Source organism: Oncorhynchus tshawytscha, linkage group LG29 (assembly GCF_018296145.1).
Source record: "Oncorhynchus tshawytscha isolate Ot180627B linkage group LG29, Otsh_v2.0, whole genome shotgun sequence".
Classification (NCBI taxonomy): domain Eukaryota; kingdom Metazoa; phylum Chordata; class Actinopteri; order Salmoniformes; family Salmonidae; genus Oncorhynchus; species Oncorhynchus tshawytscha.
In genome coordinates, this window is record NC_056457.1 from 19,660,678 (window position 1) to 19,685,010 (window position 24,333).

At 44.5% G+C, this 24,333-nt stretch overlaps 1 protein-coding gene and 1 non-coding gene across 4 annotated transcripts in view; both read right to left on the reverse strand.

Moving 5' to 3' along the window:
• Positions 1-24,333, reverse strand: part of lama1 (laminin, alpha 1) — a 67,569-nt gene that overhangs the window by 28,482 nt on the left and 14,754 nt on the right. For all 3 annotated transcript variants that reach the window (XR_006080314.1, XM_042308863.1, XM_042308864.1), the window contains exons 4-29: positions 20,404-20,646; positions 19,611-19,790; positions 19,203-19,292; positions 18,154-18,271; positions 17,326-17,504; positions 15,428-15,533; positions 14,543-14,700; positions 14,200-14,340; positions 13,802-13,966; positions 12,593-12,694; positions 12,022-12,348; positions 11,132-11,242; positions 9,890-10,017; positions 8,386-8,472; positions 7,912-8,123; positions 6,232-6,338; positions 4,477-4,657; positions 3,789-3,925; positions 3,388-3,621; positions 3,090-3,233; positions 1,623-1,802; positions 1,354-1,539; positions 1,056-1,183; positions 821-941; positions 443-699; positions 26-115 (exon numbers count right to left, since the gene is read on the reverse strand). Coding sequence is in view for 2 of the 3 variants with exons in the window: in XM_042308863.1 (XP_042164797.1) it covers positions 26-115; positions 443-699; positions 821-941; positions 1,056-1,183; positions 1,354-1,539; positions 1,623-1,802; positions 3,090-3,233; positions 3,388-3,621; positions 3,789-3,925; positions 4,477-4,657; positions 6,232-6,338; positions 7,912-8,123; positions 8,386-8,472; positions 9,890-10,017; positions 11,132-11,242; positions 12,022-12,348; positions 12,593-12,694; positions 13,802-13,966; positions 14,200-14,340; positions 14,543-14,700; positions 15,428-15,533; positions 17,326-17,504; positions 18,154-18,271; positions 19,203-19,292; positions 19,611-19,790; positions 20,404-20,646 (4,112 nt within the window). In the remaining variant the exon portion in view is untranslated. The remainder of the gene's footprint in view (positions 1-25; positions 116-442; positions 700-820; positions 942-1,055; positions 1,184-1,353; positions 1,540-1,622; positions 1,803-3,089; positions 3,234-3,387; positions 3,622-3,788; positions 3,926-4,476; positions 4,658-6,231; positions 6,339-7,911; positions 8,124-8,385; positions 8,473-9,889; positions 10,018-11,131; positions 11,243-12,021; positions 12,349-12,592; positions 12,695-13,801; positions 13,967-14,199; positions 14,341-14,542; positions 14,701-15,427; positions 15,534-17,325; positions 17,505-18,153; positions 18,272-19,202; positions 19,293-19,610; positions 19,791-20,403; positions 20,647-24,333) is intronic.
• Positions 2,753-2,895, reverse strand: LOC112228065. The gene has a single exon (XR_002949962.1). It is a non-coding gene; the product is annotated as a small nucleolar RNA SNORA29 (small nucleolar RNA).

Below are 24,333 nucleotides of genomic sequence, written 5' to 3' on the forward strand. Positions count from 1 at the left end.
GTAGCTGTGTAGTACTCTCTCTTACCTCTCACAGTAGCGTCCCTCATAACCAGGCTTGCAGGCATTACAGCGGAAGTCTCCCATCACTCCCTCCATTGCACAGGTAGGACTGAAGCTAAACCACAACACACACAAACTGTCAAACAGTGCTATACACACAACTATATCTCCTCACTGCCCCCTGCTGGGAAAAGGTCTGTATTACCAGAGGATACCCATTCACTAAATCCCCCTTGAACTAGAATATTGCCAAGCAGTTTCAGCATTCTAAGAAAGAAAAAAAATCTTATGAGATTGACTATGTGCTAGTGTGAAATCAGTAGTTGGACTATCTCTTCAAAAGACATACTATGTGTGGAATGAGATATTATCGTTTCAACTCCAAATTCAACACGTCACTTATAAGAACATGCGACTGACAGGGGGAGAGTGAGACAGGTACCTGTTCTCTTTGAGGGGGCAGGCACACAGAGAGCAGTCACTGACGGAGCCTTTCACGTTCCCATAGTACCCAGAGCCACACACGTTACAGTGCTCGCCTGCTGTGTTGTGCTGGCAGCCCAGACATTCTCCCGTGTCCAGATCACAGGCCTGGCTGTGGTTGTTACACTGGCAGGGCACGCAGGGCTGGATCAGGGGTCTCTTCCCCCGCAGGTTCAGATCAGTCACTGGTTGGCGGTAGTAGCCGGGGGAACACTCCTACACACACCACAAACGCACACCGATGACTGAGACGAAGTTAAATAATAGACTCAAAACACAGTAGTAAGTAGTAGTACATAATAAATGGTGTTGATTTTGGTGTGAAAATCTGTCTGACCTGGCAGGACAGTCCAGCGTAGCCAGCTGGACACTCGCAGGTCTCTATCAGACATGCCACCTCCAAACCCTCTGACCCCTCCTCTGCCTCTAGGGCCGTATCCATGGTGATATTGGAGATTCTAGTGAAAGACAAACACAATATTGATATCATAGTCGCTTTATAGCGTCAACACAAAAATAAGTGTGTGTGCGCGTGTATGTATGTGTGCGTGTGTGTGTGTGTGTGTACTAACCTGCTCTGCTGCAACCCTGTACCATACGAGGCCTTGATGGTGATGTACTCGATATTGCTCAGGACCGCCAAGAAATCGGAGTGACTCACAGCTTTCTCTGACACAGAGTTGAAATACTTCCACTTGTGCTGATCAAGAGAAATCAAAGCAGATTTAATTATATTAATTCATTAGTAGGATTTGTAGGCTTTAGCTCAGCCGGATAACACAGTCTTATAGCATGCTGGACATAATGGGTTTGAACTCATGGTAGTCCAACTAGTCCAGCTTTAGGTATTGTTTCTGGTGTCTTCCTTACCTCCGTCAGTGGGACGTCCTGACGTGTTTTGACCCTGTTGTCAGGGGCAGGCATATCGATGTAGATGACCTTCTTTCCCAGATGACCCCCCCTCATCAGGACCTGAGGCTCGTAGTTGGCCAGGCCGGCCCCGTCCAGAGCATAGAACGCCACCATGTAGGACAGCTTCCCTCCATACGACAACAACTAACCAGAGAATAAGATGTGTATGTTTATGATTCAGCATCGCTCTCTCACAGACACAAGTAACAGAGGTCTGAGATACACACCTTATTTCCCTGGTAGTGTTTGGGAAGCCTCCAGTAGTAGGGTCCAGGCAGTGTGATGTTTTCTTTCTCCCTGGTGTCCAGCAGCATGTCTGAGGCCTGGTAGTAGACCCCTTCCACACTGCCCTGGGGGTCACGCTGACTGACCACATGCAGCAGCTCTGGGTCAGACCCCAGTGTGATCTGTATGGTAAATATACACAAATGCATGAGCATGTGCATAGACATGCCCACACACACACACACACACACACACACACACAAAGATGCAGACACACATATTTGCTTCTCCTACAGTTCTTCATATCAAGAGATCACACTATCGTGTCATTCGGTTTATTGCAAACTTTTTCCAATCAGTGAAGAACCACTCTTTTTCCTCACACCCCCACAAGTAGGTCTACTGCCAGCTCAGCTGTGCCATCTCTTATCACTAATTAGTACCAGGAAATAAATAGACCCGGCTAGCTACATCTGGGGTCCTTTCAGATTCCTCTGCCTGGGTGGCCGGGGGGGGGAGGTGCCACCTCCGTGTGCCCACGCTAAATGGTACACAGGGCACGTGCGTCCTTGAGCCGGGCACCCAGCGGGCACACCAGGCTGCGAGCAGCAGGCACCGTACGTGGCATCACTAAGCAGCCGGCCCACAACAGATGGGCATCCTGTTTAGGCATCTGTCTGGGCATTTCATTTCCTCTTCATTGTGCCCAATTAAAATGAAGCTAATTAGGAGCATTCAGTTCACTCAAGAATAATGAGGATACAGACACTTTTCTTCATCCAGACACAGATGAGAAGAGTAGAGACAGAATACAGCTGACTAGTTACTGTGAGCAGGGACCGAGACATCGCCAGGATGACCTGACCAAATAGCTTAGAACTTCCAAGTAACTTGTAGATGATAACTTCCTGGTCATGACACATTATCAGGAAAAACACCAGGCTCCAAGCATGAATCTTTAGATTTGACTTATGCCGTTGGTTAATTGGCTACAAGGTTATAAACAAGCCAGAGAAGACGATTTTGAGCCAAGTTGTTATATTAATGTTTGTTATTTGAAAAATATAAGAGGATTTACCAAACAAAGGTATTACCATCCCAAACGGAGAAAAGAAAGAACAAGTATTTTGTTTGAAAAATGTGCCGTAATTTCATATAGAGGTGGAGGAGTGAAGGCTGCTCAACCCCTTCAGACAATGACGGACGGTTTCTCTATCCTGTTAGCATAGCCACCCATCTGTAGAGGAAGCAGATGGGCGGGACTAAAACAGGAATCCTGGGCTGTGTTCAGGGACCAGAAATGTTCAGAACGTTGCATATAGAAAAAGAATGAATAGAGCTGATAAGATTCTCTATTCTATCCGACAGACCCGAATATCTGTTCTACATTCTACATTTCTATCTGAACCTTCTATAACATTTACCTCACTGAACAGACCCAAAGTTGAGTTTTGATAGACTTAACTCACCGGTACACGGACCATCCCACCGAGCTCCTCGCAGTCTGAGGAGACTCCGAAACAGAAACAGGGGCTGCAGCCGTCCGGGTTAGGACCAGATAGGCCGAAGGATCCCTTCTTACACTCATCACAGCCTCCTCCGCCCACATTGTCCTGGCAACCATAGAACAATGAATTAAAACAGACAACATACATTCGAACGGACACAATAAAACAAAACACTATTGCAGACCATAACGGATAAGATATTCCCCCATGTGGGTTTACTGCTTGTTTGTAAAACCAGTTTAACCAGAGGTTGCAGTACCTTGCACACACAGTTCCCTGGGGCCTCACAGCTGCACAGGCCCAGTTCCTTATCACAGAACTCCTCTCTGGTGCCGTTGATGTTGCAGTTGCACGCCGTGCATTCTGGGTAGCCCCTGTAGCCCATGGTGCACTGGTCACATTTCTGCCTGGCAAAATCCGGACGGCACAGGCACTGCCCATTGGTGAGGTCACACTGGGTGGCAGAACTGCCCGCCTCACTGCAATCACATGACTAAGGGGGGCAAAGATTAGCTTTTATGAACACCTATTATGATATGAATGTGCTTATTAATCATTTATGAAGCATCTATGTTGGCCTTAAAAGAACATACATAGGCATATGTAGGCATTATAAAGGCTTATAAAGCTTATACAGTTGTGTTTATAGAGGTGTTTTACCTTACAACCTGCCACAGTGTCGTGACCCCAGTGACCTTCCTCACACAACTCACACTTCTCTCCTATGGTGTGGGGAGGGCAGATACACTTGCCTGTCGTCGCATTACAGTTTCCGTGGGTGTGGGCACACTCACACTCTGATGGAGAAGAGAGAATAATAACAGCGAGAGAGCGAGAGAGAGAGAGAAATATACAGAGAGAGAGAGCGAGAGACAGAAAGATACAGAGAGAGAGAAAGATACAGAGAGAGTGAGAGAGAGAGAGATACAGAGAGAGAAAGAGAAAGAGAAAGAGAAAGAGAAAGAGAGAGAGAAAGAGAGAGAGAAAGACAGAGAGAAAGATACAGAGAGAGAGAGCGAGAGAGAGAAAGATACAGAGAGAGAGAAAGATACAGAGAGAGAGAGCGAGAGAGAGAAAGATACAGAGAGAGAAAAAGAGAGAAAAAGAGAAAGAGACAGAGACAGAGACAGAGACAGAGACAGAGACAGAGACAGAGACAGAGACAGAGACAGACAGAGACAGACAGACAGACAGATAGATAGATAGATAGACAGATAGATAGATAGATAGATAGATAGATAGATAGATAGATAGATAGATAGATAGATGGATAGAGAGAATGAAGATCAGATCAGAGTGAAACTCAAATGAATGTTAGTTAAAGTTTGGGTAAAGTTTGTGGCCTTACGTGTACACCCTCTGTCCTGGTAGTTGAAGTAACCATGGTAACATCGGTCACATTTGTCCCCCGCCACCCCTGGGATGCATTGGCACCGCCCCTCCTCCTCACATGCTGTGGACACAGATCCTGATTGGCTACAGTTACAGTCTCTGCACCCCTGTCCACTGAGAAGACTGTGGAAGCCCACCTGGAAAACACACAGAAGAAAATACCAATTGTTACTAACTTCCATCAGCTAACCATCTGAATCTTCTTGATTTTCCCTCAAATATATCCAGACATACAGATGTAGGATCTTCAGACTTGATTTTCCCTGACAAAAAATGTAGCAACCCCTACAAAAACGTCCATGATTTATACTCCACATAATAATTCACATTTCCTGTTGCTGCAGGATTACTTTCCTGCTGTAACAAACTGGCTCAAATTAAGATCCTACATCTGTAAAAATATGCATATTACTCTATCTGTATCCTTGGTAGAGAGCATGTAGCAGGATGCCAAGAGACACTAGAAGTAATACTTCTCCATGTCCAATGACATCATCACTATCAGCAGAGGGTCTCACTGTCACCAATCACCTCACAGTTACCATCTAACATGAACAGGCAGGAAGTACATCCCATCTCCTCTAATATTCCTGGCGGAGGGCTTCATCTGTCTCTATCAGTCCTCTCTGCCAAAGCTGTCAACTCTCAGTCCACATTGGACCCAACGGAGAACCAGGAACCAGACAGCCAGGCCAAGACGTGGGTCAGAATTTACACCAGCCAGAGCATCTGATTCTGAGATTAGAGAGAAGCTGCTGCCCCAACTTCCCTCCCCATCTCTCTATATCTACATCCCCAATTGGGTTAAACATGAATAAAACATACTGAAAGAGAGAGAAGCCCAAGACTGCTCGCTATTCTCCCTAGATAAATATGATCTAAATTCATGAGCTTTTGGGTTTTATTTGAACAGTCCTTTTGGTTCCATTTGAACAGTCCTTTTGGTTCCATTTGAACAGTCCTTTTGGTTCCATTTGAACAGTCCTTTTGGTTCCATTAGAACAGTCCTTTTGGTTCCATTTGAACAGTCCTTTTGGTTCCATTAGAACAGTCCTTTTGGTTCCATTTGAACAGTCCTTTTGGTTCCATTAGAACAGTCCTTTTGGTTCCATTAGAACAGTCCTTTTGGTTCCATTTGAACAGTCCTTGCCCAGCCAAAGACCCCTCCCCAACCAAACAAACCAACTCTGCTCTAAATAAACAACAAAATATTATCCCTCTGTCTGTCTCTCTCTCTCTCTCCCTCCTTCCCATATTCCCTCGCTACCTCTCTCTTCCCTATCTCTCTTTGCCAGGGTGTGAGCAGACAGACAATCTGATCGTGCTAATGAATATATCCAAAACATTGGACTGCATTTTGACCAGCTGGTCTTTATTGGAAGGCGGGTGTGGGAAGCAGGACGCAGGGAGGAAAGAAGCAAGAGACCTTGGACACCCTCTGAGAACTAAGCGTTCCAATGGACTGGGCTGGAAACTTAGCATGCCTTTCCAAATTCCAAATACTAATTGCAGGGAGAGGTATGGGAATAGGGTGGAATTACACCGAAAATGGAGGGTGGAAGGAAGGTCCTGGACTTTTTCTTGGTGTGACCAGATACCATAACTAGGGACAATAGTTTTTTTCTGGTAAGAAAAACTCTTGGCCCTATGGTATGTGAGTTTGAAGTTGTGAATATATTATGAAACAGATAAAGATATACAGTCTACATACCTGACACTGGTCACACTTCTCTCCCACTACGTTGGGTTTGCAGGTACACTGTCCAGTGAGCAGGTCACACATGGCCGAGTATGACCCATTTCCATGGCAACTGCAAGCTACACACAGGGGAGAAATAGGAGTAAAACAGTCGTTAACATACATGTTTATAACACCAGGACATTTGCTCCAATTTAATGTTGAAAATAATATCGGTAAGTGGAGAGATATATCCTAAAATAATCAAACAATTCTCAAAGCACCATTTTGATTATAAAATCCAGTTTTTTTTCATGTAGTATAGACATTACACAGACATGGAAAAGATTTTAGAAAGGTTACTGCAAGGAGGCTGACTTGCAGTATTACGATATTCCCCTAGATGTCACTCTATCCATTATAAAAGAGCTCTTCTACAGTTGCCTTTCATAAGAAGGAAATACACACATTTGAAGTAAAATTGCACATCTATCACAATATATTTCACCATGTTTGATGGTGAAATGAACGCCATTCTAGGTGTTGACTGAATCCATTACCAGCATCACATATCTCATTATGAACATTAAATTCCTATTCTCATAACATCTACAGATTTTCAATGTTGTGGTATGCTGACATTGTCACAAAACCAGGTCTGGGAATGATGCATAATTACCATAATTCTTATAAGACTTCATAAACTGTTCATGAGCTGCCTTGAGAGGGCAGGTCCCATACCATATCTTAACCAATTATTTAGGTAAAAACTAGACTGACAGGGGGCGCTGTTTAACTCTCCGTAAAAAATATTGTAAAAAAATATTTTGGAAGCTATAGAAATGTATTTATTGTCTACATTTGTTTTTGACACGTTTATTATATTACAGACACCTTAATGCTTACTTTTAAATTAGATTATGTCAACTAAACATTAACATTTTCCTAAAAGTATATTATTTGAAACTACTGTTACTGTCCCCACTACAATAAAAAATATATGCAATTTTGTCCTTTGTCCCATTTAATTGAAATGCTGTAGATTTCCATTAATTCCTATGGAGGACTGCTCCTTCTGGGGAGTACCAAAATGGACGATCAGTGGCTTCAAACCCTCTCGTTGGCAAATACATAGCATTAGCAATCCAGGGTTTATACACATCATTGTTCGTATCCCGGCAGGGATTGAGCCTAAACTTTCACCTCCCAGTGCCTAAGGTAACATGGCTGGTTCTGTATTCACGAAGTGTCTCAGAATAGGATTGCTGATCTAGGATCAGTTTAGCATTTTAGATCCTAATGAATGAGATTACATGGTCAGGGAGGACCCGATCCCAGATCAGCACACCTCTATTCCGAGACACTTTGTGAATACGGGCCCTGACCCATAACAGACCTTATTGTTAGGAACAGGTCAGACACGTCACGACGCAGAACTAGGTCAAAGTTGAGACTTAATCTGTGAATGGTTGGCCATGTCCTTCACTCAGCATTCCACTGACTGACTAAATGCTACTCAGAAACAAACAAAAGTGTCTATTTCCTGTCTATTTTCACTGTGTAATCTGTGACCTGATTTGGTACATATTATAGATGCACTGTACATCTAGGTGAAGATTGTTTCTTGTATTAAATGTGTAACTGTGAGGGGATCTGTGGAAGAATCCTCTATAAGGACAAAAAACATCATCATCATCATCACAGCTCTCTTACCCTGGCAGTTCTTGGCAGTGATGGCGTCACCATAGTAGCCGTCCTCACACCTCTCACAGTCGTCTCCGCTGGTGTGGCTGTGACACTTCAGACACACACCGCTGCTGGTGTCACAGTGGCCCGGGTCCCAGGGGTCCACGTTTCCGTTACACTCACACAGCACACACTCCTTGCCTGCCACATTCGGGTCGCCATGGTAACCATTAGCACACCTGGAGAAGTCAAAGTTCGAAGATTAACACATAATATAATAAACTTAATCATACGATTCATGAAATGGTTGAGACTAGAATTGGTGTATACTGTAACTGAGTTTCACTTATAATACATATTTTTCCATGCAAACTGTTAAGTGAAATTACTAAGATGTACTTAGCAACAAGTGAAACATGTCTGATTATATAGTATAGGTCTAAGAAGTGAAGACAGGGTCAAACAGACAAGATTAGGTTTAAGAACATTTGGTCTACAGACCTCTCACACTTAGTCCCAGTGTAGCCCTGCTGGCACTGGTCACATGTCACCTGTCCAGGGCCCTCCAGGAGACAGGTGGGGCTGAAACTAAAGAAGAGACCAGCAGAGTGAATAGACAGGAGTGTTAGGGGGAGTCTACATGACGTATCACGAAGAGCTACAGATGTTATGATGATGATTTGTGTTTCTATAGGGCTTTTCTTCAATTTGAAGCATTTCATATTGTGTGGGGGCAGAACTCACCTCTTATCTCCACTACTAAAATTGTTCCACAACTACGTTTGTGCTTCGTATCTATTCACACAATAAAGTATCTGGGGCAGTTGAAACATTCTGTTGTTGACATAAGAACCTAGGCTGAGTGCACATAACATTAGGAACACCTGCTTTTTCCATGCCATGAACTGACCAGGTGAATCCAGGTGAAAGCTTTGATCCCTTATTGATGTCACCTGTTAAATACACTTTGAGACAATTGAGACATGGATTGTGTATTTGTGCCATTTGTCAAGAACTGCAACACTTCTGGGTTTTTCATGCTCAACAGTTTGTATAAAATACTTTTAATGTCAAGGTGTGTTTAAAGGCGAAGTCAGGTGCAGGAGAGCAGAGTATGATAAATGAAGAGCACTTTATTATAGTTCCAAACAGGGAGCACAACAAAACAAACGCGCTCAAAAACAAGGAACAATAACGGAAAGCGCTAAAGAACATCGCTTGACATGAAAACAATTACACACAAAACATGATGGGAAACAGAGGGTTAAATACAAGTAGATTGATTGGGGAAATGAGAACCAGGTGTGTATGAAAACAAGACAAGACAAATGGAAAAATGGAGCGGCGATCACCGCCCGAACAAGGAGAGGAGCCAACTTTGGTGGAAGTCGTGACATTTAAACTGGAAGAACTTGTCCCGATTGGTATTTTTAAATCACTGATGAATGATCTTGAGACTGATTCCCTGACTTGTCAATGTTTTTAATTTGCTGTTTTTGATTTTGTTATACTCTTGTATGGTCTTCTATGGTTTTTACTAGATTACTTGTAGTTTTTCATGTTGTTTGTCTGTAATTTTTGTAATGACTTGGTGCTGCCTATCTTGGCCAGGACGCTCTTGAAAAATATATTTTAAATCTCAATGAGCCCTTCCTGATTAAATAAAGGTTAAATAAAATGAAAAATAAAGAATGGTCCACCACCCAAAGGACATCCAGCCAACTTGACACAACTGTGGGAATCATTGGAGGTAACATGGGTCAGCATCCCTGTGGAACGCTTTCCACACCTAGTAGAGTCTAACAAATTGAGTCTGTTCTGAGGTCAAAATGGGGTGCAACTCAATATTAGAAAGATGTTCCTCATGTTTTGTGCACTCAGTGTGTAACGGCCAAACTCTCCACCACCCAGCGCCCACGCACATGTGACCTATCTGTCGCCATGGAGAGGGTTTCTAGAATCTGAATGAATGGTACATTGGCACAGAGTTGGCACAGTCACTCACTTGTTCGTCGCCACTATCAGCGGGCAGGCACATCTCTGGCAGTCCTCTGGGGTGCCCTCTGAGGTGTCGCCATAGTAACCGGGAAGGCATTGGTTACAGTGGGGCCCAGTGGTATTGTGAGTACAGTCCTGGGGAATGATTTAAGGCAACAGTGTCCCAATTAAACTTGTTCCTGCTCTGACACACATGCCCTTACACTGCCATACACTCCATAGCAACCACAATCTCTTGGGATAAAATGTTAAAGGGATAGTTCGCTTTTTTATTTTTTTCCAACTTAAAAAAACTGTTTGAATGACCACCCTAGGTAAGTAAGATAAAACTTTGAAATGTGAACTATCCCTTTAAGTGCACCAAACTGCCAAACCTAACTGAATCAAAGTGAATCATCTTCACTTATTCAATTGAACATAGTAGCTACTAGGTTTAGCAGGCCTTTTGATTTACATTGTATATTGACAGAATGAATGCCTGGCAGTAGCCATTAGATAATCATTGCTTTGTCACACGCCATTTAAACACCTAACACAGCATTACTCAGGATTAACTTGTCATCCAATAGGGGGAGGAATTCATTTGAAACCCAAACCCGAATTCATTTGAGCCCAAACTGCGCACACTGTTCACTATAAAGCCGTGCACTGTATAGGGAATAGGATGGTCGGCTCTAGCCAAACGTCGTACGCTATATAGGAAATAAGGAAGCCATTTTAGACCCAGAACAGTGATGGCTGTCAACAAACACAGCTCAATCCAGGAAGCTTCATACTGAGGGTTTGTTCATTGGTTTAGCCTCTAGCTGTGAAGTGAAGCTCTAACTAGCTAGTGCAGATGTTAGGGTCAGATAAACGGCTGGATGTGACCATGTCCTTATTTTACAAAGATGGTGGTGGAAGTAGATGCGATCACGCTTAGATCCCACAAACAAGCCATAGATGTATGGTATACCTATCACAGGAGGTTGGTGTTACCTTAATTGGGGAGTACGTCCTCGTCTTAATGGCTGGAGCGGACAAGGTGGAATGGTATCAAACACATGGTTTCCATTTGCTCCGTTCCAGCCATTATTATGAGCCGGCCTCCCCTCAGCAGCCTCCACTGATATCTATGAGTCATATTCCTTTCCACAGACTCCATTGACAGCTATATGGAATACATTTATGGTATATCTACTTCTCATATGTCTACGTCTCTGGCCCCCTGCTGTCTAAACATGACGTGGGACAGATAGGTGAGACTCACCAGACAGACTCCGTTGATGTCACATTCTGTAGCGTGGTCGTTACACTCACACTGGAGACAGTTACCTCCGAACAGGATCCCGCCGACGCGATAGAATCCAGATGAACAGAACTACAAACACAAAGAGAAACATCGTCATTTTGCGGTCACTTTTACCCAAAGTCACATAAAATAAGAATGGGTATTCAGACTATGTGGCACAACTTTCCATGACATAGACTGACCAGGTGAATCCAGGTGAAAGCTATGATCCCTTATTGATGTCACTTATTAAATCCACTTCAATCAGGGGAGGAGACAGGTTAAAGAAGGATTTAAGGCCTGAGACAATTGAGACATGGATTGGGAATGTGTGCCATTCAGAGGGTGAATGGGCAAGACAGAAATATATTTAGTGTGTTTGAAAGGGGTATGGTAATAGGTGCCAGGCACACCGATTTGTATCAAGAATGGTCCACCACCCAAAGGACATCCAGCCAATTTTACTGTGGGAGGCATTGGAGTCAACATGGGCCGGCATCCCTGTGGAACACATTTGACACCTTGTAAAGTCCATGTGGCTGTTCTGAGGGCAAAATGGGGGAGTGAAACTCAATATTAGGAAGATGTTCCTAATGTTTTGTACACTCAGTGTATAACATGATTTAGAAGTTGTGTTTATCTGAAGTGATCTATAGTAAACACATGTATTGAAAATATATGGATTGTCTGAGAATCGAACCCACAACACTGTTGCTCTTCTAACTCTAGCTAACTTTAGCCATCTGAAATGCATAATGCGCTTTGCTTTTACAATGGATGCTGACACAGCTCAAGTCATTAACTAGACTAGACACATACAGTAGTAAACAGTATCAACCCGGCCACCGTCACGTGACCTGGGTGTTTACCTCACAGGATGTGCCCAAGTAGCCCCAGGGGCACTCACACTGCTCCACGTCCCGGGCCTGGACTGGGTTAGCAGCCCTGATGTCTGCCATGTCCAGAGATACGGTGCTCAACCTGAGTGCCCCCTCTGCGCTGGCATTGAGGTGGCCTCTGATCCTCAGTCCAGCCAAGTCCGCCAATACAGTCATCAGCTCGTCCCTGTCAACCCTCTGGCCTGTGTGTACGTCTACGAAGCCCTGCGGTAGGAGCTCCACGGAAACAAGCTGCTCCCGCAGGGGCGTCAGGAAGAGCTGCTTGGGGGGCGTCTGACGCAGGGTTCTCCCGTTCCCCTGGGGACGCATCCAGACAAGGCATTTAGCAACAAATGTTGATTTATATTAACGGGGGTTGGTATGCTCAATCCTTAGGAATGGTTCTAGATTTAGGGGTGATTCGGGTGATTCCATAATGGTAATCAAATCTATAATGGTCTAGAAGTTTCTTTTACTGTAAACTAGGTTCACAATCTTGCATTCCACAGCTAATATCATAGCCAGGTTGAATACATATCCAGTTAGCACAATATTAACTTACCTCAATAATCAGATCAAACTGTGATGGCAGAGAATTGTCCACATTGTCCACAGAAACATCATAGGCCACAGTGTAGTTTAAAAGCCCTCCATATGATGTCAGCTTCACAAAGCAATGGGAAAAAACGAAAAGGGGAAAATTGTAAAAATAAAGTGTTAGACTCAAGAAAACATTACCTAGAGTAAATATGCAATAGTCGAAATTCGTTACACTAAATATTGAAGTAAAATCAGGCCCACGGGGATAATTGCTGCCTCGATCTTTCTCTCCCTCCCTCCAGATATTAAGGCCATTCCAGAAATAATGACTTATTCTAATTAATTAATTCTAATCACTGGAGGGACTAATGGGTACAGTAGAACACACACGACAGGGTTCTAATGAATGGAACCTCATTAATTTGGCAATTAATAAAGTGCCCGGCCCTACTTGACTATAATTACAGGGCACCCTCTATTAACACACAGTGGGAGGAAAGAAGGGGGACTACAAATGACAAGTGGAAAAAGAGAGAGGTAGGGGGAGTAAGAGAAGAGAGAGAGAAGAGAGAGAGGAGAGACAGGGGGAGTAAGAGAAGAGAGAGAGGAGAGAGAGAGGAGAGACAGGGGGAGTAAGAGAAGAGAGAGAGGAGAGTGAAAAAAGAGATAGGGGGAGTAAGAGAAGAGAGAGAGGAGAGTGAAAAAGAGAAATAGGGGGGGGAGTAAGAGAAGAGAGAGAGAGGAGAGTGAAAGAGAGAGGTAGGGGGAGTAAGAGAAGGGGGAGAGGAGAGTGAAAAAGAGAGAAATACAGTAGCAAGAGAGACAGAGAGAGATAAATCTATAGGGAGAACAGAGGCCTATTTCCTCCCTCCTGTGGGAAGGAACTCCATAGGTGAGAGTTTAGCGTTGGTAGCATAGGTGCAATATACTGTATGTCAGCAAAACGTTTACCCTGTTCCCCAGGAAGCAAAACGCTTACCCTGTTCCCCAGGAAGCAAAACGCTTACCCTGTTCCCCAGGAAGCAAAACGCTTACCCTGTTCCCCAGGAAGCAAAACGCTTACCCTGTTCCCCAGGAAGCAAAATGCTTACCCTGTTCCCCAGGAAACAAAGCGCTTACCCTGTTCCCCAGGAAGTAAAACGCTTACCCTGTTCCCCAGGAAGCAAAACGCTTACCCTGTTCCCCAGGAAGCAAAACGCTTACCCTGTTCCCCAGGAAGCAAAACGCTTACCCTGTTCCCCAGGAAGCCCTCCGGAGCGGCCCAGGTAGACACAAAACGGTACGACTGGATCATGGTGATGCTGGGGACAATGAGGTTGTTGTCGTCATCAGTGAGGGGTGCCGTGTAGATGGAGACGCTTTGGGTAGGAAGGAGCCATCCATTGGAGTCAACAGTCTATGGGCCAGGAGGAATTTGTAATGAGAACATCACAGGCTGATCCAATTTACCGGTTAAGTGTTATTGAGTTCTACAGTATCAAAGAGTTTAACGGCTCCCAACAAAACGATGTGGAACCATTGGAGTTGGTTGCTGCATATTGTGGATATTCTTGTCCAAAGGAACAACTAAGTAATTAAATGGATGTGTGGATGAGAGTGTATTTGGATGTGGGAGTTGCGGTGTGTTACCTGAAACAAAGACCAGGGTGAACTCTCACACACGTCAGACACACCGAAGCAGAAACACTCTGTGCATCCCTCAGGGTTACGGTCCTCCAGGTTGTAGAAACCCTGCTTACACAGGTCACAGTTGGCCCCCATCACGTTCTCCTAAGTCACACACACACACAGTGGAGAAGATCAGTTTAAGGGGATTAGTTTGGTAGGAACATTCAGGGACAATGAGCACAAGACTGTCTTAGCCTGTTGAGCTAAAACCTAGGCATTAGCTCAGGGAGCTAATGCAAGTCTTCAGGTCTTCAGGCAAGGTTACTCATAATGCAAGTGTTACCCTATATTACCCCAGTGTTACCTTGCAGATGCACTCTGTGCAGGGGTCGATGTTGAGGCTGCCTTCCAGACTGCACTCACAGCGTGAACACAGGGGGAAGTCCCTGTAGCCAAAGGCACAGCGTTCACAGTGCTCACCCACAAAACCCTCTTTACACAGACACTGCCCTGGGTTCAGACCTGCACAGCACAGTCAATACAGCACAGTTAGCATTGACCAAATAGCACAGTCAATAAGGCCGGCACAGTTAGTGTAGTCTAGTTAGCACAGTCAATACAGCACAGTTAGCGTGGTCTAGTTAGCACAGTCAATATGTCACAGTTAACGTAGTCTAGTTAGCACAGTCAATACAGCACAGTTGGCATAGTCTAGTTAGCACAGTCAATACAGCACAGTTAGCATAGTCCAGTTAGCACAGTCAATACAACACAGTTAGCATAGTACAGTTAGCACAGTCAATACAACACAGTTAGCATAATCCAGTTAGCACAGTCAATACAACACAGTTAGCATAGTCCAGTTAGCACAGTCAATACAACACAGTTAGCATAATCCAGTTAGCACAGTCAATACAACACAGTTAGCATAGTCCAGTTAGCACAGTCAATACAACACAGTTAGCATAGTCCAGTTAGCACAGTCAATACAACACAGTTAGCATAGTCCAGTTAGCACAGTCAATACAACACAGTTAGCATAGTCCAGTTAGCACAGTCAATACAACACAGTTAGCATAATCCAGTTAGCACAGTCAATACTACACAGTTAGCATAGTCCAGTTAGCACAGTCAATACAACACAGTTAGCATAGTCCAGTTAGCACAGTCAATACAACACAGTTAGCATAGTCCAGTTAGCACAGTCAATACACAGTACAATAAAATCAGTACAGTTCCGTGTTTGTACCTTTCTCCAGCTTGGCGTGGTTGTCATCTCTGATGCAGGTAGGAGTCAAAGACCCCCTCATGTCACAGCCACACTCCACACATGGGTTCTCACTGTAGGGCGACACCTACACACACAGACACACACACACACACACACACATATATACACGCACACCCAGGAGGAAACAAATACACAATTTTATTTTTTATTTTTTATTTTACCTTTATTTAACTAGGCAAGTCAGTTAAGAACAAATTCTTATTTTCAATGACGGCCTAGGAACAGTGGGTTAACTGCCTGTTCCAATGACCATTCACATTCACACAAGGTACACACTGAAATTAAAAGTTTAATAAATCGCCATTCATCCATCCGAGCAAGGACCATGATACCAATGTAGTTCCACTATACAGTCATTCTAGGACACAGCAACAAATAACTCCATTATCTTTCGTTGAGTCACAGAACCAAAACTACAATGTAGAAAGAGGAGGAAGGGAAGCGCTACTAAGGTACACAATAGTACATTTTGGTAGACAGAAGGTGCTCTTTGGTAAAAGGGGTGAATTGGTCATCAAAAAGAAAGGAGGACCAAGGCACTCTTCATATAATGAATTAAAATGCCTTTATTTGTATGGCATGTTCAATAGAAACAAAGTTTTAAAATGCCTTTATTTGTATGGCATGTTCAATAGAAGTTTCGGCATTTTAAAACTTTGTTTCTATTGAACATGCCATACAAATAAAGGCATTTTAATTCATTATATGAAAAGTGCCTTGGTCCTCCTTTCTTTTTGAAAACTACAATGTGTTTGTAATCAGGACCACACACACACACACACTGATTTTATTGTCCAATCACAGACAATAGGAATGTACACAATAGTGCACAGAAAGGCGCACGCCACTAGGCAGGGACACAAAGGAAGACCAGGGGGGGTCCTCAGGTAAAGGGGACCATAGGGACACAAAGGAAGACCAGGGGGGGTCCTCAGGTAACGGGGACCATAGGGACACAAAGGAAGACCAGGGGGTCCTCAGGTAACGGGGACCATAGGGACACAAAGGAAGACCAGGGGGTCCTCAGGTAACGGGAACCATAGGGACACAAAGGTAGACCAGGGGGTCCTCAGGTAACGGGGACCATAGGGACACAAAGGAAGACCAGGGGGTCCTCAGGTAATGGGGACCATAGGGACACAAAGGAAGACCAGGGGGTCCTCAGGTAACGGGGACCATAGGGACACAAAGGAAGACCAGGGGGTCCTCAGGTAACGGGGACCATAGGGACACAAAGGAAGACCAGGGGGTCCTCAGGTAACGGGGACCATAGGGACACAAAGGTAGACCAGGGGGTCCTCAGGTAACGGGGACCATAGGGACACAAAGGAAGACCAGGGGGTCCTCAGGTAATGGGGACCATAGGGACACAAAGGAAGACCAGGGGGTCCTCAGGTAAAGGGGACCATAGGGACACAAAGGAAGACCAGGGGGTCCTCAGGTAAAGGGGACCATAGGGACACAAAGGAAGACCAGGGGGTCCTCAGGTAAAGGGGACCATAGGGACACAAAGGAAGACCAGGGGGTCCTCAGGTAACGGGGACCATAGGGACACAAAGGTAGACCAGGGGGTCCTCAGGTAACGGGGACCATAGGGACACAAAGGAAGACCAGGGGGTCCTCAGGTAACGGGGACCATAGGGACACAAAGGAAGACCAGGGGGGTCCTCAGGTAACGGGGACCATAGGGACACAAAGGAAGACCAGGGGGGTCCTCAGGTAACGGGGACCATAGGGACACAAAATGAAGACCAGGGAGGTCCTCAGGAAATGGGCACCATATTGATGGATTGGATTACAGGGACCATAGGGACACAAAGAGGGCATCGGATTACGGGACAGTGAGGAGACAGTACCTCGTGGGGTCTGTAGAAGCCATCTGCGCAGGTCTCACAGTTGACACCGGCCGTGTTCTGGGTACAATCGATACACACACCCCCGCCATGGAAGTGTCCATGCGAGTTCATGCTCATCTTGTGGTCGTCCATAGTTTGGTTGTAATAGCAGTCCTCGGCCTTGTTGTGGCAGTTACATTCTAGTGGAGGAGAATATTAAATATGTCAGATAACAACTTATGTATCTTATAGGTAGACTCAGATATTGCGATGAGGGAGATGCAGACTTCGCTCTCACACCCTGTCTCTGCACCTGGATTCACATGGTCAGTCCATGGCATGGAAAGAGCAGGTGTTCCTAATGTTATGTACACTCAGTGTATACATGTTCAAACAGGTTTTGATTGTATTCTGTACTCTGAGTAAACACAACTTATGTGCAATTTCATTAAGGTGCTGAAACAGCTCAGATATGATGATATAAAATAGGACATTAACATAAAAAGCTTGTAAAAACCCATACAGTAGCTAACTCTGCTTCACATCTATTGATATTAAAATGTTTGAATTACTTCAAAAGTGTCTCATGGAATTCATCATAGTGATGGAAAACAAAAACCTCTTTCATGTGTGTCAATGAATAAGTGAGACATGCAAGTGGATTTAATTGAAAAGCGTAAAGTTATTTTATCTGGCACACTTTAAATCAAGTCTAAATCCAGCATGTAATTCCCATGTCTTTATTTACCAAGTGACAAACCAAGGGCAACATGCACAGTATGGACTTCTACTTAAGATAAGGTTTGAACTTATTTCCCCTTAGGCCCAAAAAGACCAAGTGCAGCTTACTCTCGCATGTGTTGCCGTTGGAGAGGGTTCCCGGTTGCCACGGTTCCTGGTGGTAGCCGGGGCAACACTCATTACAGCTCTCCCCACACGTATTGTGCTCACACACACACTGCAACTTCTGAGAGGACAAAAGAAAGAGAGAAGTGAGGAGGAGCCACAGGAAGTGACCGATTGAATGCTTATGCTCTAGTCCTATTGCCAGCTGGGAGTGGGACACACACACACACATTATTTTCAAATTTTTCATTGTCAAACAAATAGCTGGTTCTATACAAGGTGTGAAGTGACACTTGTGTGTTGTATGGTTATCATGTCATGATGTTTGTGTGTTACAGATGTAGGATCTTAATTTGAGCCAGTTTGCTACAGCAGGAAAATAATCCAACAGCAACAGGAAATGTGAATTATTATGTTGACATTTTTGTAGGGGTTAATACATTTTTTTCGCAAGGAAAAATCAAGCCTGAAATTTGAAAGCCTTTTAAAACATCAAATATTCTTCAAGTTTGACATTTCCTGCATTTCCTGCATTGCAGGTCAAATTAAGATCCTACATCTGTACGTTGGTGTGAAATATATGAGTGCATTTCCATGTGGCAAGTTGAAGGGTCACAGGATTAGTGCTTGCTTTCTCATCCTCTTGTTAAGGTGACATTCCCCCTTAATGAGGAAGGCAACCAATTCAACTGAGTAAGTGTTGGCCTGTACCATTCCTTCAGGGACTATAGGGGGAGCTGAGAATACTAAATTCACTTATAAAAACAATTTGTTTGACAAATATATTTCTCATAAAGAAGTATTACTACCATACTTTGCATCAAATTGATATAAAAGTACTCTTTAGAATAAGTGTGTACAGCAGTTACAACAAATTAGCAATGAACCAATGTTGATCCCGATAAGAGGAGCTTAATTGAGTCAAAATGTGACATGTTTAACATCTCACACAATATGTGAAAGGCAGTAAACAAGTTTTACACTAAACAAAAGCTGAATGACAGCCACCGTGTGAGTCTGATCAGGCAAAACTGAAGACGGCCTAGAGTTACCTTGGCAACGGGGTCCCAGGGGCAGCTCTGGGCGTGGCCGTAACAGATGCACATCCCGCCCACTGAGATGTCCTTGATGGAATAGTAGTACTGCAGAAGGAAACACAATGCCAATCAAGTTAGAATGACAAGACAGAAACCAACTACAAAACCACTTACGTTAGAACACTCAAATCTGCCTGGAGAGATGACAACTGATGTCTAAACTTATACTTCAGACATTCTGATGCAAATATCTTGTAATTTAATGTTTGTTAAAACCATAAAAATGCAATATACATTTTTTTAAATCGTTTTTCAAAACGCACAAACCACATATTTTGAATGAACGACCAATTTGGTTTAACATAGCATTTAAACAGAAAACAGAACAGTTAGTGAGAGCTAGACCTAGTGCTTTAGCCATACCCGTCTGGTGACGATGGGGTCCACCTCCTTAGGGTCACGGTAGCTGAGGGTCATGAGGTCGGCGTTGAGCGTGCGGATCCTCTGCAGGCGCAGCCGGATGTAGCGGGCTGAAGTGAAGTCTAGCAGCTCTGGGGTCAGTTGGTCAGCACTGGGCCGCCCGTTGATCAAAGACGTGTGGATCTGAATAGGACAGAAAAAAATGGAAAGACAAGTGGCAAAAATGAACATCACACATACATATTGACTGAAATACATCATTACGGTCATTTTTTCTCCAATATCACTTGTCAGTCAGACCACCGGCAAATGACATAACACAGGGCTAAACAATATAAGACACGATCAAGGATCTCACTGTGGGCTTTGGGGTGCGTCTCAATAGTCTGAAGTGGCTTCATCTCCTTGTCTCCCTAACCTTGTTAAACTACTGAGCTGCACTCTCAGGAGCTGTGAGTAACCACAGAGTATCCTAACCACAGACGTTCATTATGGCTCTACCTCGGCTAGAGTTACATTAGCCCAGCAGGCAGGCGTCTAGAACTCTGGGAAAGCAGGCTTTCATTATCGGAAGGACGGTTGAGTCATCCCACTGTCTGGACTACATGTGCTAGAGGGGGGCACACAGAGCCCATTCTCATCTAATTGTCTGCCTTGAACCAGACCTAATAAAGCAGTGGTCTCAAACTCCCAGCCTGTGGGTCATCAACGTGCAGCTCATGAGCTCAATGTGGTTTGCGGGCCGGGAGTTTCAGACCACTGTGGTAATGTAAAGTTTAAATAAATAGATAACTACCTCTCCGTGCTCCAGGGGTACGAGACGTGAGTAGTAGGAGGTACAGATGACCTCGTCGTCTCGTTTGTAGGTGGGGGGTCCGAAGCGGGGGGTGATGTTGTAGCGGGTCAGACATTCTGTGTCGCTGATGGCGTAGTACTGCCAGGGTGTGAACTCCACACCGTCCATTGAACGCTCCAGCACCCAGTTACCGGGACGAGGGGAGTTGGCTGCCTTGATGATGATGTAGGCCACCTGGAAAATCTGTAGACACACACAGACAGACACATTTTAATATTTCATATTTAACAGTGAGAGTACAAAGGACACACACACACACTCATGCACTCATGCACACACAGACACACAGAGTTATTTTCCCACCCATAATATTTTATGTCTGGATCTCCATTTTGTTGTGCATGACTGGAAGCTCAGGCTGTGCACCTTAAATACAACGCTTTTCATTCACAAGAGCACAAATAAGTATTTGATTGACAAGGAGCACATATGCAACAGATCTGTTTTGACATAATAACAGTGTACTGACACATTTAACCACTCAGTTACCGCAAGCTCTCTGTAACCCTCTTACATGTGATGTTGTCACAATGTTAATTGCAAGTTTGATTGAATTCCAGTCTTAGTGCATCTGGCCCTAACAGCGCACCGTATGACCCCTATGACCCCATACACAGTCATGCGATAGGCTACCAAGCTAAATTGTGGGGTGGGGTTACAGCTCCCCTGAACCCCACTGTGAGACCTTGCCTCCACTCTCTCACTGTATCCTCAACACTCCACTATGGGCCTTGCACAATCACAGGGCACTACTAGACTGCCATTGCAATTCCCTCTCTTTCACCTCTCTATGACCCTCTCAGTGAGACTAATAACAGTCTAGCCTGCCTCACATAAACGCACATAGAACCTGAGCTAGCAGTTATCGGCTTCTCAAATTGGCTTGTCAATGGTGCGTTTCCCCAGGGGCTGAGTGGAAACCCCCCTCCGTTAAATCCTCCCTAAAGGTTCCAGGCAGCGGCACGAGGCTGTAAGTCTACCTTCCGGACAGGAGGCACACCTACTGGCGTGACACAGCTGATTTACGGCTGATTCATAACTTCCTCAATGGCGAGGGAACGCGAGCGTTAGCGGGTATCGTCGCCAAGCCACACCGAGGTGTTCCAGTGCATCTAAATGTCAATCCCGCCTCAGGGCTGAGATGGATCATATGAAACAGAGAGCCGGTTGACTTCCCTCAGGTTATGTCTGAACCTTAAGTTACAGAATGATTTGCCCGTATGGGAATCTGAAAGCTAGACAAGACATTCAGTTCAAACATCTTTGGCTAAATGCCTTAGTCTGTATAGAAACCATGGGAAATCCTCTCTACAGCCTTGAATGATTCACCTGTATGGGCCTCCAATGGCTATACAAACATCTTTAGCTAAATGCCTTAAGGCCTTCCCACACTGAATGTCGGATTCAGTCTTTTTACATTTATTGCATGTCACACTGTGCGATGTAACCAAATACAACTCTGGATATCAACCTGGCCAGATTGTACGATTTGCTTGTGTAACAGTATAACTTTAGACCGTCCCCTCGCCCATACACGGGCGTGAACCAGGGACCCTCTGCACACATCAACAACAGTCACCCATGAAGCATCGTTACCCATCGCTCCACAAAAGCCGCGGCCCTTGCAGAGCAAGGGGAACAGGTACTTCAAGGTCTCAGAGCAAGTGACGTCACCTATTGAAACGCTATTTAGCGCGCACCACCGCTAACTAGCTAGCCGTTTCACATCAGTTACACTTGTTTTGCCATCACATTCTGCTATTGGCTTGCATGGCTACGTTAGCCAACGTAGGGTACGTCAACTGCAGAGGTGTATTTGATCTGCACATTTGCCAGGAAGCCTCCCTCTATGCTCATACGTGACTGAAGTGAGTTTGGAAAAAGTATGCATCTTAGAAATAGTCTTCATATACAAACTTGTCCCAAAAGAAGATTTTAGTTTTAATGATTTTTTTGCATTTATTAAAATCCCATCAGGAAGCCTGATTTCAGATGTGTCATGTAAACAGGATTATTAGGGAAATCTTTCTTCTTGCAAAGCATGTAAACGTTTAAATCAAACTACTATATTAATCTGACTATTCACAATAATCATATTTTTGTGTGTGCATACTCAGTGCCTATTGGTTGGTCACCGGGATCTGCTCGTAACACCAGCCAAACTACACGATCAAGGCTCTAAAGTTCAGACACAGACAGAACTCTGGTCGAAGCCTACGACCGCACTTGGTGGTACTTAATCGGCTGACCTAGAAGCTGTCACACTGATCAACAATCATTTACGACTAGACAATTTGCCCATGATGGCAAAATTGTGGCATAAGCTGGGTGAAATTGTACAGACTGTGCAGGCCTTTAGTCAATATGGGAATGTTTGGGTTGCCAGATTCTGATATCTTCCCGTGTCCTTGAGATGACTAGATAGATGGATGGATTCTGATATCTTCCCATGTCCTTGAGATGACTAGATAGATGGGTGGATTCTGATATCTTCCCATGTCCTTGAGATGACTAGATAGATGGGTGGATTCTGATATCTTCCCATGTCCTTGAGATGACTAGATAGATGGGTGGATTCTGATATCTTCCCGTGTCCTTGAGATGACTAGATAGATGGGTGGATTCTGATATCTTCCCATGTCCTTGAGATGACTAGATAGATGGATGGAACAGGAAAAAAGGTAATGTGATCAGTGAGGTTAACATTCCTGTCCCAGCAGCAGCTTTCTCTCTCTGAGACTACAATCTGTAGAATCCTTTCGACAGGAAGCATCTTTATTCTCATCAAGGAAGCTTGGTCACCAGAGCTTTCTTTGGTTCTTTGGTTACTGGCCCAGTCTAGTCCAGAGAGTGTGTGTGTGTGTGTGTGTGTGTGCGTGCGTGCGTGTGTGTGTGTGTGTGTGCGTGCGTGTGTGTGTGTGTGTGCGTGCGTGTGTGTGTGCGTGTGTGGACGTGTGTGCATGTGTTTGGACCAGAAGTCCCCACAAGAATAGTAAACAAACAAAAATTTGACCAACTGGGGACATTTTGTTGGTCAAATGCTATTTTTGGGGGGTTTAGGGTTAAGGTTAGAATTAGTGTTAGGGTTAGAATTAGGTTTAGTTGTTAGGAGCTATGTTTTAGGGTTAGGTTTTTGGGTTAAGGTTAGTGTTAAGGTTAGGGTTGGGAAAAAAGTATGGGTTAGGGTTAGGGAAAATAGGATTTTGAATGGGACTGAATTGTGTGTCCCCACAAGGTTAGCTGTACAATACTTTGTGTGTGTGTGTGTGTGTGTGTGTGTGTGTGTGTGTGTGTGTGCGTGCGTGCGTGTGACTGTGTGTGCGCGTGTGTGTGTGTCAGCGACCTCCCTCAAAGGAGCTTAGTGTTCTCAAGGCAAACAGATGCTGTGAATGGACTGGGTTAGTTATTGAATCGTGACCTAATCCTGATCCATGTGGACTCCAATAAATGGATGCAGACCTGAACTGTTGTGGACTAGCTGCCTTTGTGCCTCAACTTAACTAACCAATTACTAGAACACTCCGTTTAGAGGATACAAGTTAGTTAACATCACCAGATATCAGTTATTTCAAATGTAAAACTCTAGTGACTCCTGTGCCGGGCCGGGCGCATGCACGCTGACACGGTCACCAGTTGTACTTTGTTTCCTCCGAGACACCGGTGCGTCTGGCTTCCAGGTTAAGCGAGCAGAGTGTCAAGAAGCAGTGCGGCTTGGTAGGGTCGTGTTTCGGAGGACACATGGCTCTCGACCTTCGCCTCTCCCGAGTCCGTACGGGAGTTGCAGCGATGGGATAAGACTGTAACTACCAATTGGATACCACGAAATTGGGGGGGAAAAAGGGGGAAAAAATAATAATAATAACAACAAAA